The sequence below is a fragment of the Marmota marmota genome, unplaced genomic scaffold (assembly GCF_001458135.2).
Source record: "Marmota marmota marmota unplaced genomic scaffold, marMar, whole genome shotgun sequence".
Classification (NCBI taxonomy): Eukaryota; Metazoa; Chordata; class Mammalia; order Rodentia; family Sciuridae; genus Marmota; species Marmota marmota.
This window is the reverse complement of record NW_026000242.1, coordinates 11,010,042-11,027,728: the sequence shown is the minus strand read 5'-3', so window position 1 is coordinate 11,027,728 and position 17,687 is coordinate 11,010,042. Positions and strand designations below refer to the sequence as shown.

At 42.4% G+C, this 17,687-nt stretch overlaps 1 protein-coding gene across 34 annotated transcripts in view; it reads left to right on the top strand.

Annotated features, from left to right (window-relative positions):
• The first annotated feature begins 17,202 nt into the window (after nucleotides 1-17,202).
• Ncam1 (neural cell adhesion molecule 1) overlaps nucleotides 17,203-17,687 on the top strand; it is a 65,503-nt gene continuing 65,018 nt past the window's right edge. For all 34 annotated transcript variants that reach the window (XR_007344573.1, XR_007344572.1, XR_007344571.1 and 31 more), the window contains exon 1: nucleotides 17,203-17,359. Coding sequence is in view for 26 of the 34 variants with exons in the window: in XM_048795891.1 (XP_048651848.1) it covers nucleotides 17,218-17,359 (142 nt within the window). In the remaining 8 variants the exon portion in view is untranslated. The remainder of the gene's footprint in view (nucleotides 17,360-17,687) is intronic.

Here is a 17,687-nt window from a genome sequence, read left to right as displayed (position 1 = left end):
GCTCTGTGACCCAGGCAAGCTGATAACATAAAATGAACCATCATGATTGACTTTGAGTATAGGATTATACTTCCTGAAGTGCTGCTGTGACGATCTTGAAAGCAAACACACAAGACCAGAGTTTCTGCAGAGCTATATCACATTGCTTAATATGATAAATGGCACAATTAGGGCAACATAAACATGATTGTAAAGATGAATAATCTCAGGCAGGGGCTTGAAGAGTTTAACTGGGTCTGATGTTGTTTTCAATTCATTAGTTATCTCAAGTAGATTACTGACTAAGCCAATGATCTCTAACCTGGCTGCATATTGAAACAACCAGCATTTTAAAACCAGAACCACAGGGTCCCTGATGCAGAGGTACTAATTGGAATCTTCAGGGACATGGGGAGGAAACTGACTTTTAACAAGCTCTCCAGTTAATTCTTAAGCAGGTAACTTAAGAATTAAGTCTGAGGCTTGCACCCCTGCATTTGGGAACCTTTAGACTGGTGTGACTCTCAAAACAGTTGTCACAAAATGATCTCAACATTAACTATCTTTTAGGGCCTACTGTATTCCAGGTATTGAAAATGCAAAGACTCCATCTTTACAGAATCCTGTCATTCAAACAGACACCAGTATCTCAAATTACAACACAGAAATTGCTATGGCAGAGGCACATCCTGTTCTATGGAAGCCCCGGGAGGGCGTGATCTTCATGCTGCTTCACCTTCAAGTCCCTTCCTGATACAGGTGCATGGTCTTAGAATCCTTGGCCAGATGGATGGTTAAAGACCAGGAAATACCCCCAGATCAGCCCTTCAGTGGTCTGAGTTGATATTCTGTGGGAGGAAATCCAGAAGTGTGACTTTTTGAAGACCACAAAGGAACATCCCATTTTCCCTTTGGCTGAGTCTCTGCCAGGGCTCCTAGGCAAAGCTGAGATCTTATTTCAGGATCCTCTTAGGCTCAGAGTCCAGATCATACAACAGCAGGGAGGAGGCTCTTCGCACACAGCATGGGCGTGAAGCTGATATCCCAGTTGGTGGTTTCCAGAGAGTGTGAGAAGCAGCAGAACTAGCGTAGTGGGTGGCTTCTTACTGAAGCTCCTTAGAAGCCACAACCCACATTGCACTAATTTGTTATCTGTTAGCGCTGCCTGTTCTTTTTAGTCTAATGAGACTTTCCTCCAGAATGCAGATCTTAGGTCTCTCTTGACCCTTCCCTACCTTTGCAGGTCTTTCTGCTGCAGCTGGTAACTGCAGCTGGAATTCCGGGCTGTGAGATCTCAGAAGTCTCTTCTTTGAGCTGAACAACTAGGCCTTTTGCTAAGAGGCAAGAATAGATCAAATGTCTGTGATTCCAGCAGATTTTGCACTAATCTGACTTCCTGACTTCAAGCTGTGGTCTCTGGGTCTTTCTTCCTGTGAAATTATAAAAGAATGTTGGTCCAAGACAAGGACAAGCTCTAGACTTGAACTCATGTTGGTTCTATGATACCTTTGCCCCAAAGATTTAAGGAAAAAAGTGTAGGACAGAGAGGCTTTTGACTTGACTTTGACTTGACAGTTGTGTTTGTTGTTATTGTTGTCTGGGGGATTTGACTGTTGATTTTTCAACCTTGTAACTTCCAGGAAATTTTAGGAGGAAACTTGAGTTTTCTTATCTTTCTTTGGCTGGGAACCAGGCACAGAACTCACAGTCCTGTGACTTAGGAAACTGACACTACACAGATTGTAGATCTTAATGTGTGTGTTGATAAAGTCTGTGTAGGTAGCAGGAGCATCACAATACCAGACTTTAAACTATATTACAAAGCTATAGTTAAAAAAAAAAAAGCATGGTATTGGCACCAAAATACACATGTAGACCAATAGAATAGAAGACATAGAGACAAATCCACATAAATATAGTTATTTCATACTAGACAAAGCACCAAAAATATACATTGGAGAAAGAATAGCCTCTTCAACAAGTGGTTCTGGGAAAACTGGAAATCCATATGCAGCAAAATGAAACTAAACCTCCTATCTCTCACCATGCACAAAAATCAACTCAAAGTGGATCAAGGACCTAGGAATTAGTCCAGAAACTTTGCACCTAATAGAGGAAAAGGTAGGCTCAAATCTTCATCACATCATATTAGGCCCGACTTCCTTAACATGACTCCTAAAGCACAAGAAATAAAATCAAGAATTAATAAATGGGATGGAATCAAACTAACAAGCTTCTTCTCAACAAAAGAAACAACTAAAGAGGTTAAGAGAGAGCCTACATTTTGGGAGCAAATTTTTGCCCCACGCACATCAGATAGAGCACTAATCTCCAGGATATATAAAGAATTTAAGGGTCTGGGGTTGTGGCCTAGCAATAGAGCACTAGCCTAGCATGTGTGAGACTCTGGGTTCGATCCTCAGCACCACATAAAAAATAAAGGTACAATACCTAAAAAAATAAAATAAAGAACTCAAAAAACTTAACACCAAAAAGAACCCCCCAAACAACCCAATCAAAAAATGGGCCAAGGAGCTGAACAGATACTTCTCAGAAGAAAATATACACCAGATCAACAAATATATGAAAAAATGTTCAACACCTCTACAAATTAGAGAAATGCAACTCAAAACTAAGATTTCATCTCATGTCAATCAGAATGGCAGTTATCAAGAATGTAGACAACGATAAATGTTGTTGAGTATGTGGGGGAAAAGGCACATTCATGCATTGCTGGTGGGATTGCAAATTAATGCAACCAATCTGGAAAGCAGTATGGAGATTCCTTAGAAAACTTGGTATGGAACCACCATTTGACTTAGCTATCCCACTCACAATAGTTAGATGAATGGATAAAGAAACTGTGGTATATATACACAATGGAATATTACTCAGCATTCAAAGAGAATAAAATTATGGCATTTGCAGGTAAATGGATGGAGATGGAGAATATCATGCTAAGCAAAATAAGCCAATCCTTTGATTGTGCAAAGGGAAGTGAGGCATGGGGAGGGTGTGTGGGGACAGGAAAGATGGTGGAATGAGATAGACAGCATCACCCCTAGGTACATGTATGACTGAACATATGGTGCAACACTATAATGTGTACAACCAGAGAGATGAAAAGTTGTGCTGCAATTATGTACAATGAATCAAAATGCATTCTGTCATATATACCTAATTAAAATTAATTAATTGATTAATTTTTTAAAAATCCATGTAGGCTATTCAGAATGTGTCAACCAACCTGAGCGGACTCAGTAAGAAACACTTCATGAAACAAAGCTATATGTAAACCCTGTAAAGTAAAACAGGGGTGGGGAGTGAGTAATCATTGTACCTCCAGAGAGCAGATGAGATGCAGAGGCAGATTCGTGGTCCCAGAGGGAATTTCAGGACTGCTGCTGCTGGGATTTTCTGCTCTTTTTTCTCTCACCATTTATTCTAGCAATTCTAGCCCTTTAGTAGTCTCAGTTGTCAGGTTGTTACTGTTTAATAGCTTTCTAGAAGATACTGGCATTGTTAAAGGCCAAATAGTGATGCTGACAGCTGTGACTTGTTTGCAGAAATAAAGGCAGTGGGTCTTGTTATAAAACAAGGATATGTCGTGAATGGGGGATATATTCATATGTATTTGTGCTTTTTATTTTTGGCCAAAGTTCGTTGGTGATTTTGCTTTGGGGTATGAAGGACTTCTGTCTGTCAGTCTTATAGAACAGTCATGCATCACTTAATGGCATGAATACATTCTGGGAAATACATTATTAGCATATTTTGTTGTTATGCAAGCATTATAGAGTATATTTACACAAACTGAGTTGATATAGGTCAATCATGGGGTGTGGCATCTTGATGCAATCAAGAGACACAGTAAGCATGAGATATATGAGCTCACTATGCGCATAGCATGGCACATTGTTTTACAATCCATTTTTATAGGCAGAAAGGGTATACACTCTAATAATAAAATATACAGCATACCAAGTACATAAGCCAGTCACTTTATTGTTTATTATCAGGCACTATGCACTGTACCTAATTGCATGTACTGTGCATCTGTCCGACTGGCAGCACATGGGTGTGTTTACACAGGCCCCACCACACATGTGTGAGTGATGAGTTGTGCTGCACCACCAGGTGACAGGAACTTTTCAGTTCCATTGTAATCTTAGAGGACATCATCATATATGTAGTCCATAATTACCAAAATGTCATTATGTGGCATATTACTGTACTCAGAATGCAACCCCGGGAATCGGGAAATGTGAGGACAGGTGGCTGAAGGGGAGCAAAAGTAGGAATGCCCTTAGGCAAAAGATAGGCCTGTGGGGAGACTCCAGTCGCCAGGAACTGGCTCCCCACAGCCACAGCTGGAACTGTCCCCACCTCTTAAGATCAGAAACTGAAAACCAGACTTGGGAGGGAGCTATCTAGTCATCCCCACGAGGACTACATAGCCATCCTGGGAGTAGATGGAAGCATTACTGTTTGCAAGACAGCAGAAGTGACCGCAGGGGCTGGCCTAATCATTAGGGATGTTTGTCAGGGAGTTAGTTTGGGGGAGTTTGTCAAGGGGATAGAAGAGAACTGAAATTTAGGCTTCTCAGCATAAAACAGTATCCTGTGTGAGCTCCATCAAGTTAATTAGATTTGGATTGATAATAGCCTTGGGACTTCTTGGTTTTGTTGTTCAGTCCAGTTTGCAATAAAACTAGTTCTCTCACCCCCAAGTTCAGCTACTTGTTGAGGCTGATTCCGTTTTTAAAGAAGGAAATTTCATCGGCTGGGTACCTGGGTTCTTTTTAAGGAACCCAGTTGTGCCTGGTGACTATGACTGAACATCATTTTGAACATTCAGATAATTCGTTTCTATAGGAGAATTTGCTGCTCAGGGAGATGATGTGAAAAGGGTTGTGTGTGTGTGTGTGTGTGTGTGTGTGCGTGCATGTGTCTGTCTAGGTTTGTATGTGTTTGTACATCTGTGTATGTCAGTGTGGGTATCTGTGTGTGTCTGTGTCTGCATGTGTGTTTCTGGTTCCTTCCCTGCATCCCGCACATGTCCCTTACAGGCATAGTGCAGGAACTGCAAGGCCAAGGTCATAGTAGTTTCTGCAAACTCACTTTGCCAGAAAAGGGGTTTTCCTGAACATGAAAGGAAGTTGCACAAACCTCCCCTAAAGAGAGCTTGTCTCTTGGTAGGTTTTTCACTTTGTTTAGATAGCAACAGTGAGGATTCAGGAATAAGCTATTTACTTGGTTTTAAAGTTGCTCATAACCAGAGTTTGTCACCTTGAGGGGTAAGTTAAGAAGCATCACCTCTGTGAAATTCCTCCTAAAAGAAGATTCAGCTGCCATCCGGATAAGTTTGGTTTATGCCTGTTTCTCATGGGTGAGCCTTGTTATTTGTCCCTGACCTTTGAAATGGCTCCTTGGGATCCCCTCAGATTTTAGTCCTTGATCATCAAAGCACATTATGACATGGTGCCACGGGGGCCTGTCTTTAATGTTCCTGCCTTTGATTCCCCAGGCTGGGATTCAAAGGCTCTCCTGCCTGTTCCATGAAGCACAGTGAGTTTGTCAAGGACAGTTTGGTATGGGGTTGGGGGAGGGGAGGTGTCTTAAGTGAATAGTAGAAAAGCTTAATAATGGTTACTTGAATAAAAACTCTCCTGAGAATCAAAACCTAAGGAAAAAAAATTCTGTAATAGATACAAGGCCCTCATTCCATGCTCAGCTTTTAAGGATCTCATTTCATGCTTGGCTTTTACAACTTACGAGCAGTTCTTTAGGGTAGAAAGAAAGGAAGGAGTGTAATTAGCACATGGGGAAGTCCCAGTGGACAGGACTGTTTGGTTTGTACTTCTGTTTTGGTCAGATTTTTTGCTGCTATGACCAAAAGACCTGATAAGAACAATTTTAAGGAGCAAAAGTTTATTTTAGCTCACATTTTCATAGGTCTCAGTCCAATGACAGCCAGCTCCATTCCTCAGGGTCTGAGATGAGTCAGAACATCATGGCAGAAGTGTGTGGTGGTGGAAGGCAGTTCAGATGTGAGGATCAGGAATGAGAGAGAGAGAGAGAGAGAGAGAGAGAGAGAGAGAGAGTGAGTTCTCCTCACAGACAAAATATAAATCCCAAGGGCACGCTCCCATCAGCTCACCTCCTCCAGCCACACCCTACCTGCCCAGAGTTACCACTCAGTTAATCCCCGTCGGGATTAATGCATGGATTAATTTAAGGCTCTCATAACCCAGTCATTTCACCTCTAGACTTTCTTGCATTGTCTCACACATGGGCTTTTTGGGGATACCTAATATCTACACTATAACACTCTCCCATTTCTTGTCTCTCTTGTGGACAGTTTCCTCAACTCACCCAAAAAACTGGACCTAAACCTTTGATTCCCTATAAGTCAGAAAAGACAAATAGCAATCTCAAGTGCAGCCACAGGCCCTTACTGTTACGAGTCATATAAATCATAAGGTAGAAGTACCCAGAGTAAAGAGCATCAGGAACCAGCCTGTGGCTGTAAGAGTGCTGGGGGGCTCTCTGGATTGTGAAATTACACTGTGTGGAGACAGTAGGACACCCTAAGTGCAGCCAAAGGACTTTAAGCCCAGAATGAAAAAGTAATATTATGATTAGTTCTGTGGATGGATGGCCCCGAATGTAGGCAGATGAAATACCACAGACTTAAAGAATGAGGATGCATTTCAGACGTGCCAGCACCACCCTGCGGCCACTGTCTGCTGTGGCCCCTTCTCCTCTGCCCTCTACACTCCCTGGGCCACACTGAGTTCTCAGTTCCTAGAAGCCATGGTGGTAACTCCATGAATCTTCAATTCTCGCCCTGATTACTGATGGGAGTTGTGAGTACTAGGGATGGCTTTCTCACAGGTTCCCTAACTCAGGAAAGCTACGGTTACTTCCCAAAGGAACAGAAATGGTATTCAGAGGATTACTGTTTAAATGATTGGGTTTCCTTCTGTTCTTCCTTGGAAATTGTGTATATCCAGCAGGTTGGGCACCATCTGATTGAGGTGATGGTGCTTATGGGGCTGGAGAATGGACTCTCCTCCACCCAGTAGGAAAGAACATGGTCTCCAGCAGGAATTCCTTTCCCATGGGCACTCTACAGATGGATGGCTACTTTGACAGAGCACAAGTTGAGCAGCCGCATGAATAATCCATTTCACGCATGCCCCCTTCAGTAATGGGATGAAGCATTCACAATGTATGTGTCATCAAACAATAATTGGAATGTCTTCATTCTAGTAAGGGAAGAGGTGGCTTATCCAGAACCCTAATTAGGGGATCAGAAGTCCCCCAAAGATGGGGTAAATCCAATTCCTCTGGTCCTATCCCTGTTTGTAGCTACCTCCAGTGCTGAGCGCTGAGCTAAGAGGTGTCGAGGCCAGGCCTCTGGTGGTGGGGATGGTGGGGGTGGAGTCTACAGCTGGGCTTGGGAATTCCAGGAGCCTCAGTTTCCAGCTCCTGCTCAGAACCCAATAAGTCCTAGGGTCTGAGTCAGTGTGCTTCCCAGTCTATGGTGTTTTGTGCCTGTCTGCCAGTTCATCCAGCAGAAAACCAGCCCTTTTTCATCAAAGTTGACTTTAGAGATTGACTCTAGGTAATGACATACTTAACAACAAGGACCTGGATCTGCCTGGGTTCAAATCTTGGCTTTTCTATTTAGTAGGGTTGTGATCTTGCTCTGATTATATTAGGTTCCTTGGTTTCTTCATTCATCAAATAGGATAATAGCAGTAAGTATCTTCTGGGATTGCAGGATTAAATGAATTAAATGCTTAGTACAGGACTGGCACATAATAATTGCATGTATATCTTTGAGAGTGGGGAGTTTTTCACTTGATGGAAACCAAATTTAACCTGGTTGTTTGAGAGATTGTATGCTTTGTGTCTTCAATAGCCCAGATGTGCTTAAAGCTATCAACACATAAGGACATTTTGAAAGACACAGGCAATATCAAATTCTCAGGATGAAGTTGCATGCTAGCATTCTCTAAATTTCTATTTTCTGAATGTAAAGAATACAACATCTGCAAACAACAGCTGGACAAATATTGAAAGATATAATTCCAGCTTCTTGCCATGTTAGCAGAAGCTATTGGGAGGGAGGGAGATGATTCGCCTAGTATCAGTACCTTTTTATGGCTGGAAGAAAAGAACTTCAATGAGTCATTTTGTCAAGGCAAGGTTTTGAGAAAGCGACCTAAGACTGCATTGTCAGGGGCATCCTGGATGCAATCAGATACCAAGCAGCAATTTACCAAGAAGCTCTGGCTTATCAGGGCAGATTGATGGATTGTACTTTGTTTATCTGGAAAACCTTAGCTGAATCTCAAACATCTATATACGTCCTTGCCCTGTATTTTAGTAATTCAGCTTCATGCAAAATTCTGGCCCATCATCAGGGTCTAACTGGAAAAAGGAAAGAACTGAAAAGGAGGCCAGAAAAGGGAGTGAAGAGCCTGAACTTCTGTTAAAAAGTACTCCCAAGTGCTGGACCTGCTGGGCTATGTGAATCAGCTTGCCACAGGACTTGAGAACACACCATTTGTGCAGCTTACTTAGCTGAACTTGGTAGAGGGATTCTCTCCACCTGATGTCTGTGCCCTGTGGGGATGGGGGGTGAGACTAGGGCACACCAAGCAAAGAGAAAGAGCTAATGAGGATACATGAAGAAAATGAGACACAGAAGCAAGAAGCATCACTGGGTCGAGGTCAGCATGTGAGTCCAACCCCACGGCTTCCAGACTTTGCTGTGGCATGCTCCTGGTTTTCCTGGTAAAATGAAGGAGTTGAAGATGTTACATCCTATCCTTTCCAGCCCCAGCCTTTATAACTAACTGGCTCTCTAATCCTGGCGATGAACTAATATAACAAAAGACTGAAAAGCCATGTGATAAAACAGGTTACATATTCTTGATGCACACTTGCACACTCAGTGGAGTGCTCCTCAGGGTGAGGAGCTGCAAACTATCCCTACCTTCACCTGCTATGGACTGTAGGTGACTGAGCTAGTGCCCATATGGAAAGGCCCTGGCCTGGAAGGTGGCTCTTTTGAGGTTCTATGGAGCTATTTCTGACTTTGTGCTATTTTGGCAAAAAAGAAAGGAAGGAAGGAAGGAAAGGAGGGAGGGAGGGAGGGAGGGAAAACAGTTAAATCTTGAATGCATCTCCTTTGTTTTTGAGGCAAATAAGCAAATAAATAAATACTCCTTGTCATCAGGAAGACAGAATCCTATCCTGGCCTTAGACTTCAGATGTTGGATCTTGTGTGGCTCATGCTTCTGCTTGGTGTCTCTTAAGTCATTTCTTCTGACTTTCCATTAAAGATACTCCAAAGTGCTCCCAGGAGAAGCCTTGTACCTTCTTTCTGAAAGATGGGTGTTGGTGATGGGAGTGGAACTTGGGTACAGCATGATTGTATTACTTCTGAGCAGATGAACCAACATGTAGATTTTCTTGCTCTATGTGTCAGACCCTATGTGACATAGAAGTAGTCACATTTTCTAGCTGCTAGGTACTTTGTTGGGTAGCAACCATAGTTTTCAGACATTGACATTTTTTTTTATAATACTCAACCACCTGATTATTAGAATTGGACCTAGTAAAATAATAGTTTGACCCGATATACTTGGGAGACCAAGAAGGCTGACCCTGTTATCTGGCTTGGCTCTGTGTTCTAATTGGAAGCCAGACCCATGGAACAGAGCCAGCACCTAATGATTCCTGATTCCCAGCAGCTCATGCAAGTTATTATGCTAAAAAAAATAGAGTCCCTGCCTCTGGCAAGTTGGCTTCTGCTATTTGGCTATCAGAGTTCCATAGGGTAGAGTATTTAGGGTGATGGGCTATCAGATTAATCATGTAAATCCTCAGTTTGCAGTGATAATAGCCTTTTCTTTCTTATAATATTGTAGTATAAATTATAGTAGCAGCTAGGTGTGATAGTACATACCTTTAATCCCAGTTACTTGTTGGGGCTGAGGCAGGAGGATCAGAAGTTTAAGAGCCAGCCTAAGCAACTTAGTGAGATCCTGTCTCAAAATTATATGCAAAAAGGGCTGAGGATGTAGCTCAGTGGCAGAGCTCTTGCCTAGCACGCACAGAGCCCTGGGTTCCATCCCCCTAGCACACACTCGCACAGATAGTAGCATAGTGTGTGGGCTGCTGAAGAGTTCTGAAGCCGTATCAACCTTCTTAATATTCTGCCTCATCACTCTGGAAGAATTATGGGATCTGGAGAAGTTAAAGGAGACTGTACCAGGACTTATCACTGCCTGACTTTGTACATGGGACAAGGCCAGTTTGGGTGGCTTTATTAAAATGATATATTTTGAAAATCTGCTTCATATGTGAATGTAAAGAACTCTGTGATGCTTCCAAGTGAATTTGATTTAGGGATATCTGTGTTCTATCTGTCTGTATAGCTTGTCTATAGCCTAGGACAAGCTCTAGGTTCTCCATTCAAGTGGCATAAAAATGATTCCAACACCACCACCAAGAGTCATCTATCCCTCCTCCTCTAGCTTCAAACTCTGCTCTTTCACATTAGTTATGGGCTAGTGTTCACAAACAGGAAAGACCCCAGATTTTATGGCATTTTCCTTCTCTCTCTAGCTTGTCTTACATTTTATGGGAAGTATAGGGGTCCACAGTACTGTGAGGACTTCACACAGAGGACTTCCCAGAGGTTTGATTATAAACTTACCTCCATTGAACCTGACACCTGGCTAGATTACTTCTGAGTATTCAAGTTTAAATGGGGATTAGGAATAATTCTCTGGATTTAGATAGACGGCCAAAGAAGTGGAAGCACTAAGTGTGGCTTCTAAATGATTCCATTTGCTGCTGGAGCCAGCATTAAGCAATGACGATACTCCCAGTGGCCATTAGAATATGGTATGCCACATTGGTGCCATTTTACAGATCTTGAAGCCACAGTCTGTAAGAACATATATTTTATAGTCCCTTTAAAGTGGCATCTAACTTTTGGGTTAATCCTTACAAGTTAAAAGTTTACCTCATTTTCTTCTACCCAGCTGCTGCCAATAGTAGTTCAAGCCAGAATTGTAAGACTCACATGTCAAGTATGGGTGAGACATTTCTGTGATTCCTAATAATTTATTCATCTTTCTTCCTCCAAATGAGATATTTACTTATGTTCAGCTACTTCATGCAACAGTGTCAATCTGACAAGTTGTGTTATTCTATTAATACCTATGCTCACATTTGCATAGCTCTCAGTATATGTGTATACAGATATGTTTATTTACAGGTAGATATGAATCCACTCAGATACTATAATAGATTTTGGACAGGTTGACTCTAGTAGTATACAGGAAGTTTCTATTATCTCATTCCTACTGCTACAAGCATTCCTGGGGATTTTGTTTGAGATATGTATATATCCATAAGTTCAAAGTACTACCAGTACTGTCATTAAAAAAGAAAACAAAAAGCCAGCTTGACCTTGTGTTTGGCACTCCATCTGTTACCTTTCTAAATCACGTCAACATCCCTATGAGATCCCTGGGTCATTATGTTCACTGACAGATGCAGAATTCAGGCTTTGAGATTCACCTGATAACTCAGTTACCAAGTGTCAGGGCTGGAATTTGGAGCCAGGTCTCCCTGATTCCTGATTCTGAGTTTTTAACCACGTTCTTTCCTAACTGTTTAATTCTTGTCATGATCCAACAGGATGAGTTCAGTTTTATCATCATCCTCATTTTATAGACAAGAACACTGAGGCCCAGGGGAAAGGATGTGTCTAGAGCACTAGCATTGGTTAGTGCTCCCATTATTGTTTTTTTTTTTTTTTTTGGTTCAGATTTAATTCAGCACTTTATATAGGTAAAGTTCTGACCAACAAATAAAATATCTTAAATTAATGGAGAGAGTAGAAATAGCCACCTGACTATAAATTGGATCAGAAAGGTTATTTTATTTTAGAGCATAAAGGAAAACATTCCCTCCCTCAGAAATAACAACGGAAATGATTTCTTTAGGAAAAGTTGTTACTGTAGGGTAAGGATAAAAATACACAACAGGTAGTAAGTACTTCTTATGTGCTTTACGTATATTAATTCATTTAATCTTTCCAAAACCCTATGAGGATGATTCTGTTTTCCCTGTTTTGCAAAAGAGACAGTAAGAGGTTAAATAACTTGGCTAAGATCACACAGTTAATCCATGCAACAAGCTGAGATTCAAACTCAAACCATCAGACCCAGAGTCCTAGGCCTTGACCACCCCGCAGAACTGCCCCATTAGCTTCTGTTTTACATTCATAGAGTTCAGTAGGCTTAGCAGTGAAGGGGCCTTTTATTCTTCCCCAAATACTTTGCTAATCTTAAAAGCAAAGTATTACAGGCCAGTGGGGGTATTAGTTCTTAGTGCCCCCAGGCTACACATCTGGATTTCTTACAGTATAGTCAAGTTAAAGCAACTCAGCACTTAGTTATACTTTGAAAAATAAAGCCACACATCTCCATTAACTTGGTTATGTATGCTGATATACAATTTGATCCCTTTTTTTAAAAAAGCCCAGGTTCTAGAAATTTCCCTCATTTCATGCATGTCACTAAGCCAACCCATGCTCTATGGTTTACCCATCTCTAAAACTGGTGACCAGGGCACCTTCTTCAGGTGTGCCAACCTGGGCCCTGGTCCCCCAGGGCACCTGCAGTGTGTCTTCCTGGCTAGTGTCTTTATAACTTCAACATGAAAGTGTTTCCAATCGGCCTGGGAAAGACCTCAGTGTACTTTCTTCTCTCAGCTCCTACCGCCTCAAGCACATTAGAATCTGAAAAGAAAACCAGTAAAATTAAACTGCTACAAGAAGTTGCAGGTTTAAGTGACATCTATGAATTATTTTTTGAAATCAGAATAATAATTCTCTGTTGCCTTAACAAGATTCCACCTCTCCTGATAAGCACCTTGGCATCTTTTATGAACTCAAATTTCAATTCACTCTTCTAAGACTTTATAGCCTACTTCTGCTAGGGAGTCGGGAGTTATAAAACTTCTGCTTACACCTGAAGCTGTTTGCTGAAAAAGACGGCATTTCTTTCAGAACATTTATCAATTTAAAAAAAGACATTTAATCTGAAAACCCATTTTAAAAGCTATCAGTCTCCCACAGGGTTATTTTTTTAAAGTGAGATGAGGAGAGGGAAATCGTTAAGTTCTCCTAAGACATACCTTTTTTTTCCTGTGTGTTTCTAAGGATTTAGAATAGTGTGGAAGAAGTGCCTGGGGCTTTTTACTCTGCTCAACCTGAGTTTGAATTTGACCATTACATAGGCATTGAGCCTCCACTTCCCCACCTGTAAAATGGAGTTATAGTGCTCTCACTATCTTTGAGTAAAGAGGTAGTTACAATTAATCAGGAGAGAAATGATGATAGGAATTTGGTTATAAGATTTTTGTACAAAGACTCTGCTCTTCATAGCCCATGATTTGGAAAGAGAACAAATGACAACTAACAGGTTATAATAAACCCATTCAGAAGTTGCAAAAATCCAACACTGGTAGTAGTTGGAGAGCATGGGAGATGGGCTGGAGCATTAGAATAGATTTTCACTCTTGTCTGTGTAGTATATTAGCTGAGGAACCTTCTGCAAGTTATGTTCATTTCGCTGAGCCTTGACTTCCTCTTTTGTAAAAGAAACACTGTTCTATCATTCTTTTTATCTCTCAGAACTGTTGTGAGATCAGATGCAATAAAAAGAGTGTCTTGTCCACCAGAGAGTAGATGCTGCTGCAGGTGAGCTTGGGGGCTAAGCACAAACTAGGTGATGTGGTCACAGCTGGGTGTTTTAGTCAGCTTTTTCCACTGCTGTGACTAAAAGACCCAACCAGAATAATTGTAGAGGAGGAAAAGATTATTTGGGGGCTCAAGGTTTCAGAGGTTTCAGTCTATAGAAGGCTGGCTCCATTCTTCAGGACTCCAGATGAGACTGAACATCATGGCAGAAGAGTGTGGCAGAGGGAAGCAGCTCAGATGGTGATCAAGAAGCAGAGAGAGAGAGAGAGAGAGAGAGAGGTCTCCACTTGCCAGATCCAAAATAATGTATCCCAAAGACATGTCCCAAATGACCTACCTCCTCCAGCCACCCCCTACCCACCCTCTGTTCCTACCCAGTTAATCCAATCAAAGGTATTGATTCATTGATTAAATTAAGACTCTCATAACCTGATTTTCTCCTCTAAACCTTCTTACATTGTCTCACACATGAGCTTTTAGGGGACACTTCACATCTAAACCATAACTCTGGGTAATGTCAGATCTGACCTGAGACGACCCAGGATCTTTGGATACAGCTAAGATGACATTTTACACAGACAATGTTAATGGAAAGCAAGAGATGAGATAGTCTGTTTGGGAGAAATGTTTTCATAGTTTCTTTAAAGATATGTATTATGCCTGGTTAGGAAATTTCACTTCCATGTACAACAAAGAAAGTTGAAACTTGAGGTAGGCTTTTTTTTTTTTTAATTGAAAACCATGAAAGTTGTCATAGAGAAGTGAAAAGAAGAAGCAAGAAGTGAAGGGAAGGAGTTTTGAGTTCAGATCAGGATTTCCATCTCTCACTATTAAACCTAATATTTCAAAGCTTAGCATTTGCAGAAGAATAATCAGCCATTGTGCTACAATCGAAAACATCCAGGCATTGATTTGCAGAGCGTCTGAGGCTCCTCTGGTCCAGCCCTGTCTGGTGCTTTGAGGGAAGAATCACTCTTTTCCATGTGTGCAAAAGCCCAGGAGTGTCAGTGGAAGACCTCTTCTTTTTCAAAACTTCTGTGGTGATAAATGTGTAAGTGGGATCCCGTTAAGCTGGGAATTCCTTTGAAATGCTTGATTCTCATTTCTCCCTGTGGCCCAGAGATAGATCCTGGCCACATTTGGGTATGAAAACTTTTCGGCTTGGCTGCCCCTGGAGAGTCATGTTCTTTTTGAAAAGAGCTTTAAGAAATTGAAGTCTGCTTTTTCACTCAGGATAAGAATATCCTTCTCAAAGCAGGGAGGCTCCACTGCAGTAACAGGATCCATGTGTTGAAGCTGGCTGTTAATGTTCAGCATATGGGCCAGGGATCGTTCCAGGCAGAAATATGCCTCTAATTCTTTAAAGAATGCCCCTTTAAACTCCAGAAAGGACCATTACTCAGGCGAGGGATGGGGTACTCACAGCTTCTGAGCTTCCTAAGGCCTATGGTTCCTGTGGAATGTGAGCCATGGAAAGCAATAGAAGAGATCCTGGCTGGCCTTAGCATGAGTGGTACTGTTCTGCAGCCCTCTCTTTAAGGCCCTGGGCTCCTCCAAATACCATAGGGCCTTATTAATGCTGGTCTTGCTCTGCATCTTAAGGTATAATGAAGTTGAAGGTTGTTACTCAGGATCCCAGATTGGTTGTTACACTGAATGCAAACCTCTCACTCTTTGCCCAGAAGCAGCACTGCATACTCAGGACCCTTACCTGGGAGCCAGGAGGCCTGGGCTCCAGGGTACTTCAGTCCTGACTAGAAATGACTGTAGGGAAGTCACTTCATCTCTCTTTCTCATCTGGAATGTAAAGAGGCAGGACAAGATATCTGAGACTCTTTCTGGATCTCCCCTTGTAGAACTGAGTGGCACCTCACTCCAGGGCCAGTCTTGCTTCCACCTGCGGACATTACAGCTCTGGGTAGCATTACGTTCCAGGGCAACCCTGGGCACTAGGACACTACAGTCAGGAAAGGTGGGGGAAGGCCTTTCATTGTTGCAAAGTAAGAATTTTAGTCCTGATCCCCAGCTGGGTCATCAGCAACAGAATGAATGAGGGTGAGACTAGCCGGCCCCAGATCCCTGTAGTATTTCTTTCCAGTAGAGCACTTAGAAGGGCCTGAGCACCCCCCACTTGCCCTGATCATCCTCTCCCTGCCTCTTGCTGTGCCCCATTCCCTATCGTTTCCCTGTCTCCTTCCCTTCTGCAGATCCTGGCTCTGCCACATCATCCCTTTCTTTCTACAGCTTCAGCTCTGGGTGTGTGTTCTCGTTACCTGCTTTGTTTGTTAGTGGGGTGGTTAGGAAGGCTACAAATCCTCTGCTGCCCCCACACACTCCCTTCCCACCCCAGACAGACCCTTTGATCTCTGTATTCTGCTGAGCACAACTGTAGTCTCTTCAAATGAGTGCAGACCCAGAGCCACAGCAGCCCTGCCTGCAAGTCAGTCGCCATGGCAACAAGCTTTGCCTCCATTCGACTGTGAACAGAAAATGGCTGTTGGAAGGAAGGGCTCACTGAGTCTCTATGATCCAGCCTGTTTTTTGCTCAGACCCCTCCCTCAGATTGGCTTTGAGGAGCTCCATACATTGAACCAAATGTCTGTTAGCTTTTGGCTTTCACATTTGCTTAGGAGGAGGAGAGGCAGAGGGAAGTTGAATTCAAATGAAAAAAAAAATCATTTCTCCTATCCTATAACTGTATTTTCATGAGGAACATTTATCTGCTCTGAGCAGATAAATGAGGAGCAGACTGAATACAGGAATCAGTAAGATCTGGTGCAGTGTATTTTCTTATCAGAGCAGGAGAACGACAGAACATACAGATATTCAAATAAAAATTCAGGGAAAAGCTGTTAGGGGATACAGGGAATTCCACAGGGCATAGACTACAGGATTTCAGAATTGTGTCTGACTAATTGTGGTGATGATGTTTGATGTTGTTTCCTGTTACGGAAATAGACATATTGGTCCTATTTTCTTGACTTAAGGTGGGCATCTGTTTGCATCCCCTGCTTCAGAACCAGTTTGAATCTTCACATTGACCCTCTCTTCACAGTGATTAAAGATGGTGGCCTGGGGAATTTGCAAGAAACCCCTGGGTATAGTTCTGGTGTGGTGAGCTTTCTGCTCTTGGCACAGCTATGGGGACACTTCAGATTGACATCCAAAAGGGATTGGTTGGGCTGCTGTTTCTGTGAGTCCAGAGTGTTGCTATTTGGAATAGGACCATAAGCCTCCTCAAGGGTCAAAAATATTTAGGCAGAGGTCACCCCAGGTCTCCCAAGGGACCTTGCATTATCTCATAGGACATAGCAGTTCCAGATGTGAATGATCAGGGCTGTGTCCACTCCTGGCTGCAGTGTGAGGGTACTTTGGTGGTGACAAGTTCTCAAAATCCACACAACCTCTACCTTTCACACTTCCTTAAACCTGGGTTTTGAATGAAAGCTCTGAGTTTAATTCTCAAAATTTCAAATGTTTGTCTGAACTGGACTTTTTCTTTTTCAGTTTCTCTGCAGGTGGATATTGTTCCCAGCCAAGGGGAAATCAGCGTTGGAGAATCCAAATTCTTCTTATGCCAAGGCAAGTGCCCTCCTATGTCCTGTTATATTTCAGAGCTTGCCTCAGAAATCCATGAGACATCCCAGCAGCTCAGGAGGCTGAGGCAGGAGGATCGCCAGTTCAAAGTCAGCTTTAGCAAAAGCAAGGCACTAAGCAACTCAGTGAGACCCTGTCTTTCAATAAAAAACAAAAATAGGGCTGGGGATGTGGCTCAGTGGTCTAGTTCCCCCAAGTTCAATTCCCGGTACCCCTTAGCCCCCTACCAAAATAAACACCCATGAGGCAGAGCAGAAGCTCATGAGTGCCAAAACAGTGGCGCCCACACCTTAGAATTCTGGGTATGGCTCTG